General features: G+C 47.6%; 1 protein-coding gene across 1 annotated transcript in view; it reads left to right on the top strand.

The window, feature by feature from the left end:
• Positions 1-23449, top strand: part of TRAPPC9 (trafficking protein particle complex 9) — a 705809-nt gene that overhangs the window by 156358 nt on the left and 526002 nt on the right. The window contains exons 13-14 of the mRNA XM_033202702.1: positions 1679-1842; positions 22958-23110. Coding sequence (XP_033058593.1) covers positions 1679-1842; positions 22958-23110 — 317 coding nt within the window. The remainder of the gene's footprint in view (positions 1-1678; positions 1843-22957; positions 23111-23449) is intronic.

Genomic DNA, 23449 nt, shown 5'->3' with positions numbered 1-23449 from the left:
TGTTTTATTTTTTTCCTGATACCTTCTCTGCAAATCCATATTGACTACAAACTTTTGCTTGAGAAAGGCTGCCTGCTAAAAGATGGAAAGAAGCCCTTTGTGGTAAGGACACAAATCCAATTTTCCTTCCTTGACAGAGGAAGTTTATTTCTTGACTCATGAACATTAAAGATACTTAAATTCCAAGGAGCTCACCTTGATTTATGATGCAATTATTTCACCAAGATTTGGTTTGGATGCAGAAGCTCCTCTGTCAGAGTCTGCATCTGGAAGCCCCCAGGAAACACGTGCCCAGCGCTGTGAGCTTGGCTTGTGTTAAGCAGCATTTCTTGCCTTGGATGGCAGAGGTATGAGTCTGGAACATTCTTTTCTGTCCTTCGGACCAAGTAGTGTGTGACACCAAGTGCTCCCATGGCATGGGAAGCAGATCCAACTCCGATCCTGTGCGCTGTGCGGAAGCAGGGCCAGGAGGAGCTGGGCATCGGAAAGACTGCTGGAGAGTGTCTGGGGTGGGGTGGTCCACAGTCCACTTAGTTGACTTCATGAGCCATTTCTTGTTGCACTAAGCACACGATGTTGGCTCAAGTATGTTGGACTAATTGTGGCTGTCTGTGGAAATCCTTCAGGGACAGGAAGAAGGTAGTGGGGTACTCAGGAAACCTTCAGGCCCCAGGAGAACATGTCGGCCTCCCCACTCTAGCCACCTTCTCTGGCTGCCCCTTTGTTCTGTGGCCAGACTTCTCCAGGGAGCCATGTGTGTTTAACCTCACCTGTCACATGCCTCTATTTGTCGTCCGCTGGTATTTGTTCCCATTGTGCTACCAGATATATTTTCTCTGTGATCACCAGTGACCTCCTTCCCAACCCACTGTTTGCAGCCTGTGGGTTGGGAAGGACACAACCAGGACAGTTAACGTTGTGGATTCAGCTAAAGTCAGTAGAAGTCAGGCGAGGGCTTACAGGCTGAGAGCTTGAGTGCAGGAGCCTCAGGGAGGCCCTAGCCTCTGCGCTGCATGTTCATCTGGCTTGGCTGCATTGGCCTGTCCTGTAGTCCAGGGCCTCACCTGACTGGTGTGAGGATGGAGCCCCACAGATACTGCCTGACCCCAGGGCCTGGCCCAGCTGCCCTCGTGTGACACCAGGTGTTGGTGGGCATTCCTCACGGTTTGTACCTGTAGGAAGGGGTCTGTGGGACAGCCTCTCCTTTCTCTTTGACCTCAGCTCTCATGTTGTCAGCTGGAATGGTTGGTATACGTTTTCCTCTTAAATCTGTGGATTTTCCCAAGGCACTTCTAAGCATGACATTTTTTAGATTTTGAGAGAACAATGCCCTCATGGTTTATTTGAATCAATTCATTGTTTAATTTTTATCCTCCAAACTTAGTAATGAAGTATTTTTATGCTTCACATATGCATTAGAAATGAACGCTGAGTGAGGGTGTTCATGGTTATGACACACCAAGACCTGGACGTGTCTCATGAGGAAAGCATGAGGCATGTGGCAGCTCACTTTCCATTCCTGACAGCTGGGTACGGAACTCCGTGTGTGAAGCCACGATTTCATAGCCCCCGTTTCTGAAATGCATGAGTATGGCGATTTTTCTGCCTGATGTGAGTAATTCTAAAATGGCCTGGCTTCTTCCTTATTTCTTCTTTAAATTTCTTCTTCTTACTTTAGATCTGCACATTCATTGCAACCTTCTTCTGGTGATGAAATATCTACTAATGTGTCTGTCCAGCTTTACAATGGAGAAAGTCAGCAGCTAATCATTAAGTTGGAAAATATTGGAATGGAACCATTGGAGAAACTGGAGGTCACCTCGAAAGTTCTCACCACTAAAGGTAGGTATCATGAGCAGCTTTGACCCTGGGAGTGTTTGGATTGTTTACTTGTAGAAGAGATACGTTAAATACTCCGTTTTCAGAGAATCTAAAACCTTTGTGGATTCAGTTCAAGTCAGTAGAAGTCAGGCAAGGGCTTGCAGGCTGAGAGCTTGAGTGCAGAAGCCTCGGGGAGGCTTGGTGCCGTCATGACAGTGGGAAACCAGTTCTTCATGAAAGACACTCAGCAGAGGACGGCGGGACCAAGCACACACCTCTGTATCCCCAGTGCCCTTTCCCAGGCCTCAACATCCATCAGCTACTCAGCAGAGCTATTTCTTCAGTGAATGGGAGAGAAGCATTGGCAGACCTGGAGGAGTCTGTTTGGGATCCCACCCGTTATGCATCCAGCTCATGTAGTTTGGGGTCAGGGAACCTGTGTTGAAATGAGGACTTCACCGTTTACTAGCTTAGCTATTTGCCCTTGGGGAACTGCTACTACTGTGCCTCGATTTCCTCTTGGATAAATAGGGGAGGTAGTGTTTAGCACATACATTACAAGACTGAACTAGGGAGGTTGTGTTTGGCAGGACACCTGGTGTGTCAGAGGCTAGTGAGTGCATTGATCAAAGGAGCAGTGTATTGTATAGGAGGAGGGAAAGGTATCAAGAATAATATGTGGAAAGAAAACTGGGTAATGTAATACAGTTAGAGAAATTGTAGACTAGTGAGACCAGACAGAGGATGAAAAAGGGAAAGCAAGTTAGCAGGCTTTTGGGGGTGTTTTACGTGCTTTTGACGTATAGGTGAGATGAACCAGGCATACAATGGGAGTTTGACTGGTTCTGGTTAAGTTTCCAGTAGACGATGTACTAATCACACGTTACTTCCTGGCAGAGGGCTCCCTCCCCATGCTAATGACATTCTAATGTGAAAAACCAAGTTTATTAGGGGTAGAGCCACAGACCCTCTGGTTAGTTCCAGCTTGAGGGAAGGCCCAGGGCTGAGCTTGGAGGAATTTGCAGGCAAAGAATTATATCATGAGAGGAGGAGTTTGGAGTGTGTAAGAAAGGGTGAATTTGGGCTTGTACCACTCTGGAGAATTTCCGGGTATCTTGTATTCCCGTATTTCTTCCACTGATTTTGATAGAAATCTGTGTCTGTAGGAAGTAAAGCATGAAGCTTTGCATATGCATTGTCTAACCCATTCTCCCGGTGGGTCCGTGTCTGCCCTGGAAGGAGCCTTGCCCTGGGGAGTGACCCAGGCCTGTCCTTTAGTGATTCGTGTGCATGGTCATGGGACGGGAGCCGTGGGGCACCTCACCTTGTGTTCTTGCTCAGGAGGGCCAGGTGTGCCTAGAGCAGGGAGTGGGGGTGGAGCAGGAACACCTGTAGCTTCTCGGTGCACATTCATTTTATTTTTTCTTGTCTTGAATCCTTCCCTTTTTGGTGGGATTTTTTTTTCCTTTTTCCTTTCAGTGCTAGTCACACAACATGGAGTAACAAGTATATTTTTTATTGAGCGAGGCCATAAGTGGCAAATTGTTACATGCTAAATAGTTATTAAAAATGCAAGTCTGATGTGTTCATCTTACTACCTTGCCCCTGAGGAGTGGTTCTTGCACTCATCTAAGGCTTTGCTTCAGCCCTCAGGAGGTCACAGTGAGGTGGTCCCATCCCCTGGGAAGCCAGGGCCCAGTATAGAACCTGCTGGCAGTTGTTAACTTGGCATGGTTTCTGCACAAAGATGGCAGAAGAGTAGCATTTTTATTCTACTCTCTCTTGAAATCTCCCCCAAACAACAAAGTATGAAGAACAGTGAAAATAAAACCATTCCCTGTGAAACAAGGAAGTCATTTCAACCCCACGCAACAAAGCATCGGCTACAAGTGGCGTGGAAGCTGGGTTAGAGGGAGGGCGAGAGTGGAAGCGGGACTCTGGGAGGACTAAGGAAAAACTGCTCCCTGAGTGTAGGCATCACAGCACCCAAAAGTACCCCAACAATGAAAGCCAGGCAGAGGGGCCTGGGCGGGCGCCTAGAGCAGCAGGAATGCAGAGGGGTTACCTTTTCTGTGCCAGGTCTTTGGCCAAGAGAGGGGAGGCCAGGGGTGGGAGGGGAAGGAGGCGGTGGATCTCACTGATCACAGAACCTGTGTGTGAAAGGCTTCACTGCAAGCCTCACCTGCATTTTCAACAATAAAAACATGGGCGGCCTGCCTCTGGGATAAGGGAACTAGTGGCATAGCAGCCCAAGCCAAGCTGGATCACAGCTGTCGGGGCTGTGTCCCTCCTTGTGTCATTCCAAGTCCAGGCAGGAGACAGGCCACACCAGAACAGAAAGAATCGCTATGAACAATGGCCGACAAGTGCGAAGCATTTGAGAGGCAAAGATAATGTAAAGCAATAGGAGGTGTGAGGAGGGAGGCAGCTCCTGCCCTGTGCCGGGGCAGCCTGTGAAGAGGTTGGACTAGTGTGGCCTAGAAGTTGAGAAGAAGTACCCAGGAGCGGCAACTGAGACCTCAGAGGAGTGGCCTGACTCCGGTGCTGGAGTCTCTGAGCTCGGGGCACCTAGACCTCTGGGGAGGGCACCGTCTGGCCCTGCTGTTCTGTAAAATAACACTAAGAATGGTACCTACATCTCATTGATTTAACTGAGAATTAAATGAGATAATATGTGTGAAGCACTTGGGACAGTGCTTGGCGCATAAGCACTCAGATTTGTTCTCACACAGGTTACTACTTGCTGTTGTTTAGGTGTGTGTCCCCTGCACCTCTCATGTTGAAATATCATCCCCAGTGTTAGCAGGGGGCCTGGTGGGAGGTTTTGGGTCATGGGGGTGGATCTCTCATGAATGGCTGGGTACTCGTCTCATGGGAATGAATGAGTTCTCACTCTGTTAGTTCTCATTAGTGCTGGTGCCTCCTCCCTTCTCCTCCCTCACTGTGTGACCTCCTGCTCCCATTTTGCTCTCTGCCATGAATGGAAGCTTCCTCAGGCCCTCACCAGAAGCAGAGGCCAGTACCATGCTTGTATAGGATGTGGAATTGTGGGCCCAAATAAAACCTCTTCTCCCTGTAAATTAGCCAGCCTCAGGTATTCCTTTATAGCAGTGTACTGCTACTGTTGCCGCTACTGCCACCACAACCACCAGTATCACCAGTGCCACCACCACCATCACTACTACTATCATCGCCACCACCACCATCACTATCATCACCACCATCACCATCATCACTACCATCACTGTCACTACCATTATCACCACCACTGTCACCATCACTACCACTATCACCACCAACACCACCACTAACACCACCACCGCCATCACCATCACTACCAATATCACCACCACCACCACCACTGTCACCGTCACTACCACTATCATCATCACCACCACCGTCACTACCGCTGTCATCACCACCACCCCTGCCATCACCACCACCACTGCCATCACCACCATCACCATCACTGCCACTGTCATTGTCACCACCACCATCACTATCATCACCACCGTCACCATCAACACCACTATCACCATCACTACTACTATCACCATCACCACTACCATCACTACCATCACTACCATTACTGTCACTACCATTATCACCACCACCATCACCATCACCACCACTATCACCATCACCACCACCGTCACTACCACTGGCATTATCACCACCACCACTGCCATCACCACCACCGTCACTACCACTGTCATCACCACCATCACGATCATCACCACCATCACGATCATCACCACCATCACCATCACTACCACTATCACCATCACCACTACCATCACTAGCATCACTACCATCACTGTCATTACCATTGTCACCATCACTACCACTATCACTATCACCACCACCACCATCATCACCATCACTACTACCACTATCACCATCACCATCACTACCACTATCACCATCACCATCACTACCACTGTCATCATCACCACTACCATCACTGTCACTACCATTATCACCATCACCATCACTACCACTATCACCATCACCATCACCATCACTGCCACCACCACCACCACCACCACCACCACCACCATCACCATCACTACCACTATCACCATCACCACCACCATCACTACAATCAGTCACTACCATTATCACCACCACCATTATCACCACCACTGTCACCATCACTACCACTTATCACCATCACCACCACCATCACCATCACTACCATTTATCACCATCATCATCACTACCCTCACTACCACTACACCACAACCACCAACTCTCTCCACTGTGACCACCAAAACCACCATCACCACTGTAACTACCACAGCCACCCCTGTCACCACTGCCACCACCACCATCACCACCACAAACACCACCCCAACCCCCACCACCACCACTACCACTATCAACCACCACCTTCACCACTGCCACCACCACCACCATAACCACCACAACCACCACCACCACCACCACCGTAACTACTGCCATCACTGCTACCACCATCACCATCACCATCATTGCCACCACCACAATCACGTCATCATCAACACAACCACCGCCATCATCACCATCACTACCATAACTACCACAACCACCACCATTACCACTGTCACCATCACCCCTCTCACCACCATCACTACCACCACCACCACCACCACCACCACCATTACCGCCACCATTACCGCCATCCTCGGACAAGCACCATCACCATCACTGCTGCTACCACTACCACTATCACCACCACCACCACCATCACTATTGCTATTGCCACAGACACCACCATTTTGTAGAGTTGTCATGAGGATTGAAGTTGTTTATCAGATGTCTACCCACTTCTCTGCCTAAGGCTACCACCATTCGACTTCTAATGGCATAGATTCATTTCACCTGCCATTACTTGGTATTTGCAGTCGTGTTATTCATTCTGGTGGTGAGAGTGAGGTATATAACAGTGTAGCATTGGGGTTTCAATTTGCTTTTCCCTGATGATGGGTGAAGTTGAGCACTTTTCCAATGTTCTGGTCACTTGTATATCCTCTTTTGTATGAGGCCTTTGCCCTTTTTTCCCCCATTGGTTGTCTTCTCTCTCTCTGTCTGTCTCTATCTCTGTTTCTCCCTCCCCTTCCCCATCTCTCCTGACTTGGAGAATTTCTTTATATATACCCTGGGTGTGAGGTCTTTGTTGGACACATGGTGTGACCATCCTCTCCCATACTATGATTTGTTTGCCTTTACCGCTTAGTGGTGGCTTTGGATGAACAGATGTTCTTAACTTTAATGTGGTTCATTTAATCATTTTTTATTTTAAAAATGTTGTTTATTTGTGTCTTATTTTAAAAACTTCGTATACTCTTAGTCTTTGAGAAATTTAATGATACTACCTTAATTTCATGCTTTCCTACCCATCCTCCTTTTGGGACCAATTTAGGTAAGGTAGAAAGTGCTTCTCTGGCATAAAAGCCTTCATCTGGTACTCTGAACTTAATTAATTGGTTATAGAGTTTGGTTGATATTTGAACAAGGAAGCTAATATTGAATAACAGAAAATTACAGTCTACATGGCAAACGTTTCTCACATCTCCTGTAATTTACCTTTCCCTCCCAGCTTAGCAACTGGAAAACGTTTTTTCCTTCTCTCAAATAAACTCCATGGTAATTGTGTGCCCAGTATTCATTACAAAATCGCCCATTCTTTCTGGAGCAAAAGTCTTCACCTGCTTCTCTCTTCAGAAATCCGTGAGTGGCTGCTGTTGCCCCTGGCCCCAGTGGCCCTGTGTGGCCTCTGGCCCCAGTGGCCCTGTGTGGCCCCTGCGGCCCTGTGTGGCGGAGCCTCTGCGCCATGCTCGGCTTCATCTGTGGCCGCCTCTCCTCCTCAGCTGGAGTCGCATTGCTGTCAGGAGCTAATTTTGGCTTCCTGGATGCTCCTGCCATCTGCCATAGATGTGAGGACACACCGTTTCCTCCCCGGGCACGCTGTGCTGACTTCTCCCACCCCTCCTGCCTCCTCAGCTCCGGAGCAGTTATCCTCTGGGCTCTGGCTTGGCTGCCCCTTCTGGAAGGCCTGCCTAAGCCTGGCCTCCTGGGTCTCCTCTTTGCTGCCTTGGGCTGCTCTGACTTAGTGCCACAGGAGGTCTTGCCACTGTGTATGGTGATGGCGTGTTTATTGGTCTCTTTCTCTAATCAGGATATGGTCTCTCCAAGGCAGTGCCTGGGTTTTCTCTTTCATTTCCAGGGCCAGGCCCATAGCAGGTTCTCAGTACCGAGTCGTTGGTGACGGAAAGACATTTTGTGGCATGGTCCTATTAGCCGCATTTCCAGAATGAGGCTGATGGTAGCATGCCTGTCCCTCCTGTTGGCTGAGGGGAGGACGTAGACAAGCGGGTGGGAACCACTCTGCAATTTTGAATGTGGGGCATAGCTCTGCCTTAGGTGCTCCCCTCTCCACCCCTGCTCTGTGCGGGTCACTGCTTCCGCTGCTCTGCGTAGATGCCGCCCCTTCCTGGAGAGGCCTTCCTCTGCTTCTTGGTCATCCGAGGTCTCATCTCAAGGTCCAGCTTCTGTCCCACCTTTCTAGGCTACCTTAGCCTTTGGTGTTTCTCTTTTTTTTTTTTGAGATGGAGTATCGCTCTGTTGCCCAGGCTGGAGTGCAGTGGCGCGGTCTTGGCTTGCTGCCACCTCTGCCTCCCAGGTTCAGGCGATTCTCCTGCCTCAGCCTCCCGAGTAGCTGGGATTACAGATGCCCGCCACCATGCCTGGCTAACTTTTTGTGTTTTTAGTAGAGATATAGTTTCACCAAGTTGGCCAGACTGGTCTTGAACTCCTGACCTCAAGTGATCCAACCACCTTGGCCTTCCAAAGTATTCCAAAGTACTGGGATTACAGGCACGAGCAACTGTGCCCAACCATCCTTGGTGTTCCTTATGCCTCTGACTTCATCTAGAACTTATTCTGTATCAACCAGCATTTCCATCCTCAAACTTTTATTATAAAAATACTGAACCATGCAGAAGAGTTGAAAGAATTTTATAGCAAACACTTACATACCAACCATCTAGGCTCTGTGATGAACGTTTTGTTATATTTGCTTTATTACATATCTATCCAGCCTCCTATCTGTCCTTTAATCCATCTTATTTGTTTATTTATTTATTTATTTATTTATTTATTTATTTATTTTTTGAGACGGAGTCTTGCTCTGTCACCCAGGCTGGAGTGCAGTGGCAGGATCTCTGCTCACTGCAAGCTCCGCCTCTTGGGTTCACGCCATTCTCCTGCCTCAGCCTCTCGAGTAGCTGCGACTACAGGTGTCCGCCACCATGCCTGGCTAATTTTTTATATTTTTAGTAGAGATGGGGTTTCACCGTGTTAGCCAGGATGGTCTTGATCTCCTGACCTCGTGATCCGTCCACCTTGGCCTCCCAAAGTACTGGGATTACAGGCATGAGCCACTGTGCCGGGCCCGATCCATCTTATTGTTTTAATGCAGTTTAAAGTAAGTTGCAGATTTCAGTATATTTTACCCCAAATGCTGTAGCACATGTATCATTAACTAGAGTTCACTTCTTTTTTGGTAAAATACATGTGCAGTGACATGTACAAATCTTGTGTACCATTTATTGAGGTTTAGAAATACATGGCTCTGTCTAACGCAAACCCTCATCAGGACATAGTATAGAACATTTCCGCCACCCCAGAAAATTCCCACATGTTCCTTCCAGCCAATCCCTGCCCCAGCCCCGGGGCAGGCCACTCTTCCCATGTACCTGGTCGGCCTAGGAGCACTTCCTAGTGATGATGTAGAAGGCGGGGAGCACTGTGGCAGTGGGACAGAATTCCAAGGGAGATGCTTTTGGCAGTGGTTCACGCCGGGACCGTCAACATGGTCGTCTTCTCTCCCCAGCCCTCGAGCGTAGCTGCCCGCCATGGCTTGCCCACACCTCGTCTGTCTTTGTTATTGTGTAGTTTTCTGTGGTTCTCTCCAGTCGGGGTCCCCAGTCAGTCAGAGGATGCACAGGGCACATAGGGCCACCCTGGCTTTATGCACAGGGAAAGCGAAAGCAGAAGAGGTGGGTGGCCGGCCTCGGGTCACAGGTCAGCTGCATGAGGAATCGGCACAAGAACGAAGGCCTCCTCTTTCCCAGCTCTTGTGACTTTACCTGTAATCATGACAAACGTAAATAGACAGCATGGCAGAGCCATTTTCAAAACAACAGGGTTACGCGTGAAAAATGAAAGCTATCATTCTTTTTTAATTCTTGTTCCAAGCTGCAATACATTTACATGTGGAATTACATTAACGAAAACAAACCATCAGTTTCCAAAATACACAAAGGGAGTAATTCCTGTCACTTTAATCCTATAGCACCGAGCTGCCAGCATGAATGAACAGAGGACCTGCTCTGAGGACATAGCAATATGAGCAGGAGCTACTGGTGGTAGGGAGGGTGAGGGAGGCAGAGCAGAGACAGTATAGGACTTGGTTGAGGATGTTAAGTATAGGAGACAGTATAGGATTTGGTTGTGGATGTTAACTATAGGAGATAGTATAGGATTTGGTTGTGGATGTTAACTATAGGAGATAGTATAGGATTTGGTTGTGGGTGTTAACTATAGGAGATAGTATAGGATTTGGTTGTGGGTGTTAACTACAGGAGACGGTATAGGATTTCGTTGTGGGTGTTAACTGTAGGAGACGGTATAGGATTTGGTTGTGGGTGTTAACTGTAGGAGATAGTATAGGATTTGGTTGTGGGTGTTAACTGTAGGAGATGGTATAGGATTTGGTTGTGGGTGTTAACTGTAGGAGACAGTATAGGATTTCGTTGTGGATTGATTTTTATTTCAGCATTATCTTTATTCTGAACCCATTGAGCTTAGCTTCTTTGACTGTCTCTAAAATGGCTGCTGTATAAAATTTGGCCACATGGGATGGAACACCCCCTTCTCTGGGTTCCCGTCTGATTCTCTTTGTACTAAGATAGAGTTATTTTATATCTCAGTGGTAAGAATGGCTTTTACTCAGCTGGGCGTGGTGGCTCACGCCTGTAATTCCAGCACTTTGGGAGGCAGGTGGATCACAAGGTCAGGAGTTCAAGACCAGCCTGGCCAATATGGTGAAACCCCCTCTCTACTAAAAAATACAAAAATTAGCTGCACGTGCTGGTGGGCGCCTGTAATCTTAGCTACTCGAGAGGCTGAGGCAGGAGAATCACTTGAACCCAGGAGGCGGAGGTTGCGGTGAGCCGAGATTGTGCCATTGCACTCCAGCCTCTGTCACGGGGCAACAGAGTGAGACCCCGTCTGAAAAACAACAACAACAACAACAAACTAAAAAGAATAGCTTTTACACTTAGTGCTCTCCACATACCAGGTCTGTGGTACTTCATGTAATTTTTTTCTGATGAAATAATTGCAGCCAGTGTAAGAGGTCTTTTTGGGTGGTGGTGGTCTGTTTATTTCACTGCTGCATCCTTAGCACCTAGCAACTAAGAGCAATGCTTGCCACATAGTAGATGCTTACATAGTATTAACACTCTTACCAGCTGCATAGGGTTGTTGTAAGCGTGAGATGTTAACGGAGGATGGGGAAAGCTCTTGGGACAACGTTGAGCTTGTTTGCTTTATAGATAACAGTTGTTATTGGTGTGTGCATCGTTTCTGCAGACCACGTTTGCATGCCGATGCCTGGTGCCTGCAAGAGCCTGCCTGTGAACCCTACATCTTGTCCTTACCCTTTTCCTTTTCCTTCCATCCCTGACACCTGGGAGGCACCAAGAGTCCCATCAGGGGCCCCTTCTAGTCTCTGCACACTTCTTCATTCCCTCAGAATAAACTGCTTTTTCTTCAGACATCAACCTTCAGAGAAAGAAGTTTCTTGCTTTGTTTTCTCCTCTCATCTTCTTTGCTTTCTTGACTTATTTTAATTCTTACTATTACAGACTCCCTTTAAAATCCCCTGCATTTTTGGTAAGTTTATGGTAAGGAGGCACGATATTGAGGGTCAGACAGACCTTTGTGGGCCTCTCAGGAGTCTAGACTGTCACTGGGGTGAGTGTGTCCCTGTGTTCACAAATCCCTAACACAGCGATGAGTGGGTTTTTTTTTTTTTTTTTTTTTTTTTGAGATGGAGTCTGGCTCTGTCGTTCAGGCTGGAGTGCAGTGGTGCGATCTAGGGTCATTGCAAGCTCCGCCTCCTGGGTTCATGCCATTCTCCTGCCTCAGCCTCCCGAGTAGCTGGGACTACAGGCACCCGCCACCACACCTGGCTAATTTTTTTTGTGTTTTTTAGTAGAGACGGGGTTTCACTGTGTTAGCCAGGATGGTCTCAATCTCCTGACCTCATGATCCGCCCGCCTCAGCCTCCCAAAGTGCTGGGATTATAGGTGTGAGCTACCGCGCCCAGCCACAGAGATGATTGTTTATAACCCACCCCATTTCCGGACAAGGAGGGTCTAGCGATGGCATGTGATTCTTCTAATTTGAATTTACGTGTAAGCAAGTGCTTTTTTTTTTTGTTTGTTTTTGTTTTTAAGAGTCTCACTCTTTCACCCAGGCTGGAGTGCAGTGGTACAACCTCGACTCACCGCAACCTCCGCCTCCCAGGTTTAAGCGATTCTCCTGCCTTAGCCTTCTGAGTAGCTGGGACTCCGGGTGTGAGCCACCACGCCTGGCTTTTTTTTTTTTTTTTGTATTTTTAGTAGAGGCAGGGTTTCACCATGTTGGCCAGGCTGGTCTCGAACTCCTAAGCTCAAATGCTCTGTCTGCCTCAGCCTCCCAAAGTGCTGGATTACAGGCGTGACCCACTATGCCTGGCCACTTACAAGCAAGTTTTTATGTGTAGATTGTGAAAGACATGAACTCTTGCTTTTGCTTAGTCATAGATTTCATTGTAATAAAGGTCAAATTAAGAAACAATTACTATATTAGCTTTTCCACAAATGTTCGAAGATATGTGTATGTGAGTGTGATACAAAAAGAAACATATACATACCTGTATACATAAATGTACATACACAGTGCTTAATTTCTTCATTCTTCTGTTTAATATTTTAACAAAAAATGATGGCTTTGTATTGTTATAATTAAAAATTCATAAATGTTTTGAGGCGAGATTCTCTTTATTGCTTTTCTCATGAATGTTGTACCAGAGCATCCCTGGAGTTAGAAGCTAATATTAATGGCTTCTTACATGTCTCAGGTTCACAGCAGCAGTAATTCCTCTGTAATTATCAACATAAAGTAACCAATTTCACTTGATAGCCCTTACCTAAATGCTAGCATTTAAATAATGACTATTATTTCTGAAATGAAATTTCACAGGGGAAAAAAATTGGTGACAGATGCTCCACTGTCAGTTGATGGCTCTCTTGTTATTCCCGCAGCATATTACTGTGTAGGATTCTGCAAAGCCCCTTCAGACACCCCGTTCTGTGCCACAGTAGGGAAGGGGGAAAACAGAAAGGCCCACTATGAAGGTGCAAACACATCTTAAATCAGACGACCAAGCTCTTCAGCTTTCCACAGTGCTGTGGCTACAGAAAAATCATCTCTGCACTGTGAATTTCATCTCTTATTTCTTAGCTATAAATGCCTTGGTTATTTGGCATCAGAGGGGAATAAGCTGTTCCCATGTGTGTGGATTTGCTTGTTTGAATATGTCACTCTTAAGCTATAGAACTTAATACACAAATAAGCAGTGCGGTTAGACATCTTCTGAGCATACCTTATACTTGGAAATAGTAGGATTCTGAAGGTGGGACTTTGAACATTCCTCAGTTACTGGCCTGGGCATGGCCTGGGGGTGCAGTGTCGAATCTCTTCTTGCACTCTGCTGCTTCTGCGTAGGTGGAACAGGCCGGCCTGTTGCCCTCTCGGTTTCTGTGTGGTTTTCCTCTCTCTCTCGTGGGTGTTGCTGTTGCTCGTTGCCTCTGTCAGTGCAGGTTGTCTGGCACAGCCCTGTTCAGCTAGCGTGATGACAAGAACGTGGGTTTTGGCGTCTCATATTATTAGCTGTGTGACTTGTCTTGAGCCAGTTGACCGACTGCTGGAGGCTTGGTGTTCTCATCTGGACACTTACCAGGATCCAGTCCCTCTCTCGTTCGGTCATCCCAGAACACGCGCTCCTGTCTCTGGAGGACCTAACACAGTGCTTAGCATAGGGTGGGTGGGGTAGGAGTAGCTGTTTAGTTGTAGTCCCAGGACTGATGGTTTGGCTTCCTTAGTCTGCCAGGGACTGGAAAACCAGAACATCCAAATTGTTAAGGCTGACTTGAAATAAGCAAATGCGTGCCCCGCTTGAGGAAGACAGGTGCCTTTGTCTACATTTCCTGGCTTCATCTCTCTCTCTCTGTCTCTCTCTTCCATCCCCCTCCTTTTTTTTTTTTTTTTTTTCCTTAAGATGTTTCAGAAACTATCTTAGCTTTCCCCTTGTTCTCAGACTTTCTGGGATGGTGAAATGTAACAATTCCCCAGATGAATAAAGGTATACTTGTATTAAAACCATAGCAAATCCAAACTAGAAGCCACTTAGTAGAGTCAGCATAAGCCCTGCTCGTTACACAGGGAAGGAAGCCAGGAAAGGCAAGAGGGTGAGAAGCACTTTGGGAGGCCACGGGCAGTGCCCGGGAAAGGCAAGAGTGCGAGAAGCACCTTGGGAGGCCATGAGCAGCGCCGATGGTGGGGAGACGTTTGGCTCCTGCTGACAAAGGGAAACCTGTTACTCGTGCAATTCTCAGGACCCGAGGGGTTCGGTAAGAAGCTGGCTGAAGTGCCACATGAGAGCTACCCACCCTACTGGGCTTTCTAACTTTCTGGTCTGGTCTGTTTCCAAGGTGCTTTTATTAGGCTATTTTTATAGAATTCTTTTCTTAAAAAAAAAAATATGGCAAGGCAGGGCAAAGTTTTAGGAATCAGTCTTGGAGAAAAGTGGCTTCTACTTCTTGGTATTGTCATAGAGTAGAGCGTCTTGGGGAGCGGGGGAAAGGATTCCGTTTCTCCCATCTCTGCTTCAGTTTTGACACCAAGTCCCACTTGCATATCTGGGCGTGGACAGAGGTGGAGATGGAGCCGAGGACAGCTGCAGCAGCCGGCTCCGGGTAGCCAGGCCAGCAGACTAGTCAGGAAGCCCCTAGGTCAGGCCTCCCTCAATTTTCAACTTACTTATGATGGTCAACATTATAATATTTAGGATCAGACGGACTTTTGTTAGAGTCGTGGCTTTGCCACTTACTGGCTGGGTGACCTGGACCAAGTTACTTGTGTCTGTGACCATTGTCCCCTCCTAGTGGAGCTGGTACTCTATAGCTCTTCTGGTTGTTATACTACATGTAAGGCACTTAATACAGTACCTGGCATTAGTTAGGGCTTGGTAAATGCTAGTTCCTCCTGTAAGGTGCTGTTATCTTTGATGCTGCTGCCATTGTCATCTTATAAAAATGTCAACTCATTTGTCACCTTTCTAAAACCTTTCTGAAATCATTTTTGTATCCCTGGTTTCTTAGCCCAGCATTCAGTGAAATCCATCCTGTGGCTGGCTGCCCGCCTTTTTCCTTCCCTTTCTTTCTTGCACACTTCCCCAATACCCACTGTGTTTTAGGTATTGTGGCTTAGGGAGCAGGACCACAGTCGTCCTGGAGCTCTGAGAGTAATGGGAGGCTCAGTGGTGAACAGGTGCAAGCTGTCCTGTGAAAGCAGTGGGCAGGGTGGGGGCAGCAGAGGGATCGTCCTCTCTGCTCTTTTTTGGAGTGGTTGCTCCCTCTGGTGCTCCCCTGTCTGTCTGTCTTTATGACTGCCAGCTGCTCTTGCCTTTGGTGGACTCCTCAGCAGCCCGTACTGAGCACCTCCTACGTGGTGGCCATCGTGTCGGGCACTGGGGACACCCAGGTGAATGCGATCCAGGGCTCCGCCCTGGGGAGTGCGGAATGTACCGCCACAGCCCTTGTACTCCGGCTGTCTTTGAACACACTTTTAGGTATTCGGAACTTTGCTTACTCCCAGACGTCCTCTGTGCATCCCAGTCTATCCCTCATTTGCAGTTCCATCCACTGCCGCCTCCTGAAAGCTTTCCCAAGCCCTTCAAGTAGAATTAATTATGCCACTTCTACTGTCCATTGCGTTGCTTATATTCTGTTACAATAACACTTACCTCACTTGGCTTTGTATTATTCAACAATCAAACATTTACAGCACATTGACATGCCAGTCAGCATGCAGGCACATGAATAATACAGGAACCCTGTCCTGAGGAGCTCACGGCTCAGTGTAGGAGGCAGACGTGTGCACTGAATTGAACTGAATTCCCACTGCACATCCTGTATTATTTCTGCTGCATGTTGACTAACCACATTGAATGGGTTTACTGGTGTGTCTCCTAGAAAGACATTGAAATTCCTGAATGACTAAAAGTCATTCAACTTGCTGCCCCCTCGTATACACGATTGCAGCGGCTTTCTGGTACGGTTCAGCATTTTACACATTTCTAGGGTCACGCTGGAGAAGTTTACAAACCAAGCTGATCTTAAGACAAAGTGAAATGCCTTTGAATGGGTTCTGTGAGTCCTGACATGTTCAGCGCCTCAGGAGCGTGGATGGTAAATAAATAACACAGGGAGGGCTGGGGGGATGAAGACGTCTGGCCTGCCACTTGGGAGCTCCTGAAAATCAAACTCCCAGTTAGTTGTTCGGGGTCTTTGGTATGTCATGTCTCTGTAAAAAAATGAGGAAAAAAGTACACTTCTTAAAATGGAACTACAGCACGATTTCACAGGCTTTTAGGATTAAGCCGGTGAACTTATTAAGGGGTGGGTTGTAGAGCAGAATATTGAGTGCTGGCTATACCCACTTCTGCATGGCCTGAGCAGCTTCCCTAAAATGGGTGTGATGGCAGGACCTATTCAGATAGTCAGTGTGTGGATTTAATGAGTCTGTAGATGTACAGGTCTTAGGACCTGTTTTACGGAAGTACCCCGTAGAGGTTAGATGGCTGGTGATGGTGATTTAAGTAACAGTAACTAGCATGCTAAATGTTTGTCTCCTCCCTCTTCTCTTCCTTCTGGGTTGTGTTTGGCAGGTGGTATTTCTTTAGTTTCATGTCTCCCATTACAAGCCACTCCTCCTGATCTGGGTGTCTGATGCATCCTGCAGCCATGACCATGGGGAAGCCTGGTGGGCATTCACGGTCCGTTTTGACAAGGTTCATCTCTCAGTTGAAGCACGTTTAAGAAATGAAAAGCCATCCCAACAGGCAAGGATAGTGCTGTAATTATAGTGTTTGAATTTAGTTGTACAGTCCTGATACACTAGACTGATAGCTGAAAGAACGAGGTATTTTATAGAGGTCTGGGACCCTAGCAGGTTCACCTTTTACTTCACAGCAAGTCTTCTTTCAGTTATATGCTGCCCTGGCTTGGGCAATTAATTCAGCAAGCAGTTGTTGAACCTGTTGTTTGTGTAATGGTATTGTACATTTTACAGAAATTTTTAGATTGAGAGAAGCCTCATCTCTCATCTGGTCCCAGCTTTTGGGGGCTTCTCCTGTGGCCCCCATACCATTTCTTCCTACAATCAGAGACAACCTCCCCAGAGGGCAGGGGCTGCATCTTCTTTATCTCTGTCCCCAGAACTTACATAGCGCCTGCCAGGAGGATATTTTAAGGCTCTGCAGTAAGTGTCCATTGAATGAATGAAATGGGCAGTAATAGAATGTAAAATCCAAGTCTCATCACAGTGCTGCAGAGCAGATAGAGGACTAGGTTAGTGCTCCAAGAATAAAAGAAATTATCAGCAAACATCTAAAATCTTTATGTTCCACAGATTATTATAGAGGAAGAAGATAGCAAGAGCCCTGTGTGTGAGGAGTTTTGAGTGAAATGTCAAATCCATTGCGTGTGCCAGGGAGCGTGTGAACGCAGAGAGCAAGTCCAGAGTTAGTCACACAGGGTCACTCTCCTTCTTTTGAACCTCCTCGAGCCCTCCTGTTCCCTCAGGTCGTGTCTGAATGGTGGTCTCTTTGGGGAGTTTGTCTTGTGTCCAGTTTCCTGCCTAATTTCTGTCTCCTCTGTCAGACCATGAGCCCCGGGAGAGTGGTCACTGGCCTGTGTGCCCACTGATGTGTTTTTTCGTGCCCGCTACAGAGCTTGACACACAGGAGACACTCAATAAATATTTATCTGAAGAATGACTACTTACTTTGCCAAAGGACAGTGATGCAGTTCTCCTCACACTCACATCACAGTGATAGCTACAAACAGAAAGATCAACTCACACAGTTGGGTGCAGAGTGCTGGAGTCTGTCCTGGAGGCGTGTGCAGGTGTTTGCAGGCGTGGCGGGAGGGCTTCCAGCCTAAGAGCAAGGGGTGAGATGGTTGCATATCTGAGTAGATACCCTGGACCCGGGTATTAAATAGCTCTAGAAAATCCAGCCAGGCAGAGAAGGTAGGTAGTGGGCACATTTCTGGTAGTGGGCACATGAGGGAGCAGAGGTCTGGACTTGAGAAAGCATTCGGCATATTCCGGGACCCCCTGTGCTAGGAGTCTGTTGGAGGCATCACCAGATGTCAACTTCTGAAAGGCCGCGTGCTTCTTTCCTCCCTCCCTGTGCGCCCATACTGCATGGGGCCCTTTTTCCCACTCCTGGGCTCCTGTTTGGGGAGGCTTCTTTACAAACCAAGCTGGGTCTAAAGTAGTATCGTCAGGATGGCACCTCCGAGTGCCATTGGAGGAGAAGTAGAAGGAAGGTGGACAGGTTACCTCAGCGCAGAAGAGGCCCAGGTCGGTGCGAGCGCTGCTGCGTGGACAAGAGGCAGCAACTGTGTTCTGAGCTGCCAGAGGACAGAGGCATGGTGAATGGGTGTGAGGGCCAGGGTTCACTTCTTGACTCCGGGACATCCTAGCTTTGAAGGCTTAGGAAAGCTGCCTGATCTCTCTGAACTCTAGTTTGCTCATTCGTATGATGTGGTGGATAATGCTGGCATATGGAGATTTTAGAAGGAGCCAAGGGTTTGCTGTAAGCTAACTACTCTGCACTATGGCTGATGCTCATGCCTCCTCTGTCCTTCGTATAGGAACTTCAGACAGTGCCTGGCACAGAGGGAGAGCTCAAACACCTGAACGCTTATTGGGACTATCCCGTAATGGAAGTAGCAGGAAGTAGCAGGCATGGAAGGCTACGAGCCCCAATCATTGGTGGTCTTCTTGCCAAACCTGAATAATTATAAGAGCAAACACTTAACTGAGACCCAGTGGACCCTATGCCCTGTCCTAAGTACTCTGTATGTTTTAAACCCGCTAACCCTCACAGCAGCCCTGGAAGTAGGTGCTGGTATTTCTCCCCGCTTTACTTGTAAAAGAAGGGGAAGCTGAGACCCCAGGAAAGTAACACAGCCAAGGGCAAGCTAGAAAGGTGAGATCTGGGGTTTGAACCCAGGCCTGTAGTTTCAGTTGTGTTTAACCACAGCTTCTGCAGCGGCCCACAGATGTGTCAGCACCTACAGAAGAGCACAATGGAAAGGGACTCCAGTGTCTCGTGGGAGGGTAGATTCTCAGAATACACGTAGAGTGGCAACCAAGCAGAACCAGGTGGGCCTGCCCCGGAGCCCTGCATGGAGGAGGTCACATTGAGTAGGCAGAGAACTGGCATGGCCTGAGAGAGCAGGTGGGAAGGAAGGAAGTCACTTACCTAGCCAAGATGTTGTCAGAGCCCTTCTGAAGGAGTGGGAAGAAAGCAGCAACCCAGTTGATGATGTGATTTCGTGTCAGACTCTCCTTTTCCTTCTGCTTTCTCAGCTGTAAGATGGCTTTGAAGTTTTTTTCCCATTTGGAGACAGATCTTTGTTCTTTCTCTGACTGAGTGACTTACTTTCTAAAGGATAAATCACATATGTGAGTATCCACACATTCCCCTGAGCAGCCGAGGGCCAAATGTTGTGTGTTGAAGCAGGTTTCCAAACAGAGAGTTCACTAACCTGTTATCATCGCGAAATACCAAAGTGACCAGCATTTTGTACCCTTTGCCCCCAAAGCTTGACTGAAGTGTTTAGATTTTCATCCTGTAATTAGAGTGGCTATAATCGGATGTGATGTACTTTCTTCTACTTTAGGTGATTCTTGTTGACCCATTCCATCTCCCACTTTGAGTTTTGGATAATACTTCCCTCCAATTCTCCATTTCCCTTTCTGTCGCTAAATTCCTATAAGAATCTCCTCCAATGGCCACAGCTTCTTCTGTTTTTGGGACGGAGTCTTGCTTTGTTGCCCAGGCTGGAGTGCAGTGGCGGGACCTTGGCTCACTGTAACCGCTACCTTCCTGGTTCAAGTGACTCTCATGCCTTGGGCTCCCGAATAGCTGGGACTACAGGCACCCACCACCATGCCCAGCTAATGTTTGTATTTTTAGTAGAGACGGGGTTTCACCATATTGCCCAGGCTGATCTCAAACTCCTGACCTCAGGTGATCTGCCCACCTTGGCCTCCCAAAGCGCTGGGATTACAGGCGTGAGTCACTGTGCTCGGCCCGCAGCTTCTCGAAATCATATGAACGTAGGGATTCATTCCTCAGGCTGTCATTAAAGTTGACTGCTCAACAATTCCATCATCCTTTTCCCAGCCATCTATCTTTTCCCAGATCATTCTAAAATACTGTAATGGTATCAGTTTACAAAGCATCTGAACACCATCTAAGGTGGTAGACTGGGTGATGCTGATGAGCAGCTAATATTCATTGAGCATCTGATATGTGCCAAGTCTTCCACTGACAGCTGAATGACCTGTTACATATGCTAACCTCCTTCCATGATTTCACTGGTTGTTGGGAGGATTAAGTGAGGTAACACGTGGAGTGTCTGGCACATTTGAGGTGTTCTGTGAATGACTAAGTAAATAAATGAATGTGACGTGGTTTCTAAACACTTTTCAAGGACACTGTCCCCTGGATCTGTCTCTCTGTGTTAGTATCCTTCTTTAAGGAAACATGGAGACATAAACGCCATCTGTCAGATGTGCTCCAGAGGGAGCTTGGCCAGTTCTGCAGGACTGTGCCATGGTCGAACACACCTCCGGCCAGGAATATGTCTGCTTATTTTGTAGCTCAGCTTGTCCTCGTGTTCTGGAGGTAGCACACCACGTATCTTTTTTCTTTCCTGGGGATTTTGGTCAAGCTCTCCGTCTTCCACTGAGCTCCTGTGAGGTTCATTTCTGGGTTCTCCGACCAGGTCTTCATATTTGAATGTCACCATGAAAGATCTTCATGCGGGAGGTGAATGTGACTTTGGAATCATTTGGATCTCAGATTCTAGACTGATTCCATCGTTTGTGACCGTGGATAAGTGGCTTCATCTCTCTAAAACTGTCTCCCTATTCAGACCGAAGATGCTCAGCGTAGAGAACTGGTTCCCAGAAAGGGATGGTGGGAAAGCAGCAAGTCGCTCCTGCCTCCTAGGCTGGAGGGGCACCAAGAGGAGGGCCTTTGCAGAGCCTGGAAGCTGGGCCCTTCCTAGTAGGAGGAGGGTCCCATACTCATGGCTTCCTGTCCCCTGTGATGGTCGGGAGGGTTTCTTGCCCTACCATGTGGGGACAGCCAGACACCTAGCGCGTGACACAGGACATGTGCACCTGACAGCAGTTCATTGGTCACAGACACTCATAGCTGGGGAAGGAGGATTCCATGCCATGTAGGGCCACATGGGGCTGCACTCAGGAACAGAGACAGCAGCTGCCCAGGGGCTGGGGGAGGCGGGCTTTGGGGTATGGAGAGGGAGGGCTGCCCCTGGCTCTCTGGGGAGGATGTGACCGGCTTATTTCAGTCCCTCCCAGACTGGCCGGGAACTGACACCCACTGCTCAGGATACACAGGGCTGCACCTGCTTTCCACGCCTAGGAAGCCTGCCTGGCTGAGGGACCCTGTGTCTGCAGGAGCAGAGTCAGGAAGGACTTGTGGTGAGGCCGTTTGGAGCCCTCCCAGTTTTGGTGGATGTCTCGGTAGCGTGTCATACTGTGCCTGGGTTTTAGGAACTGGAGCTGGGGAGAGACGCAGCTACTTCAGGGGGCACCAGCAATGGCCTCCCTGTGTCTCCTCCCTGTCCTCCTTCCTCCCATGTTGCCTGAGGTTCTTACAGTGCTGTGGTCTTCTTGGTGCTTTTAGATAGTACTTTGTTGAATCTGTAAAATGATTCTGCGGTGTATTAATTGTTATCCCCATTTTACACACGAAGAAACCTTGACTCCAGGGATCATTGGTCTCCATGGCACTTGAGTTAGTCAGTGTCAAAAAGGCACCAGAGTCAAGGCCATGTGACTTAACATTGAAGAATTTTTAATTAAAGACCATGGTGTATGTACAAGAAAGCAAGGGAAACACCTCTTCCAGGAGGCCTTTCCCAAGGTGCTGTCCTTAATTCTGTGATTTGATATTTTTTTTTGGAAATGAAGTCTCACTCTGTTGCCCAGGCTGGAGTGCAGTGGCGTGATCCTGGCTCATTGCAATCTCTGCCTCCCAGGTTCAAGCGATTCTCCTGCCTCAGCCTCCTGAGTAGCTGGGATTGCAGATGTCCGCTGCCACACTGGCTAAATTTTGTTATTTTTCGTAGAGATGGGGTTTCACTATGTTGTCCAGGCTGGTCTCAAACTCCTGATCTCAAGTGATTCACCCCGCCTCAGCCTCTCAAAGTGCTGGGATTATAGGTATGAGCCAAAGCGTCCCGCTTGGGTTTTGATTTTGTATTCTCTTTTTCTGAAGAGGTGTCTCATATTGAATATATACTTTCCCTACTACACTTGGATCTGTTTCTCTTTAAGGTGATGTACTAGAGCAAATATTCATTGTGGAGAAATGTAGTTTAACTCTGATTTACTTTATAAGAGCCAAACAGCATTAATTTGGTCAATGAGAAGAAGTTGGTCACTAAGGCATCGAGATGGCTTGGCTTGAGCTGGGTGCCTCTAGAGATGGACTGTTCTTCCTCCTCCCTGTGCCTTGTTCATAAACAGGGACGATTGCCTTGCAACACTTCCTGGTTCTGCAGTGTTCTTGTCACTGTGATCTTACACATTTTAAAAGCTCTTCGTTTACTTTTGCTTTTGAGAATGCATCAGAATTTTCTAGGGGATTGGTAAGTCCCATACTCCCTCAGTTACAACATCCTCATCACTGTCATTGTTATTATTATAGAAAAATTGTATGGTGACTTCTTGAGCTGGAAGCTGGAAGAAACCCTTGCTCAGTTCCCTTTGCAGCCTGGGAAGGTGGCCACGTTCACAGTCAACATCAAAGTGAAGCTGGATTTCTCCTGCCAGGAGAATCTCCTGCAGGATCTCAGTGATGGTAAGCACTTTCCTAATTTTAATTAGCACGTCAGGGTCCTAGATACAGTGTAGCAACCCCCATCCCTTGATGCCTGCTGTTTGCTGTTTGTAACTCACTTGTCATTCATTAACTCAAGCTGCCTGAGACATCTCCTGGGTACTTTGTTAACAGAGAGTTACTGTATGTGTCTGAAAGTAATAAAAGTACTTTTTATCTAGATGATTTAATTCTTACTCTTTATTCTTTTGTTCTCATTTACCAGCAGGTCATTCTAAATTAGTGGAATGTAGGAATTACTGCATTTTTTCAAGTAAAAAATGCTGTGATTCTTTAGACATCTAATTAGCTGTGATGATA

This window comes from Trachypithecus francoisi, unplaced genomic scaffold (genome assembly GCF_009764315.1).
Source record: "Trachypithecus francoisi isolate TF-2019V2 unplaced genomic scaffold, Tfra_2.0 Lachesis_group7, whole genome shotgun sequence".
NCBI classification, from domain to species: domain Eukaryota; kingdom Metazoa; phylum Chordata; class Mammalia; order Primates; family Cercopithecidae; genus Trachypithecus; species Trachypithecus francoisi.
Note: the sequence above shows the minus strand (reverse complement) of the source record. Positions and strands in the feature narration are given on the sequence as shown.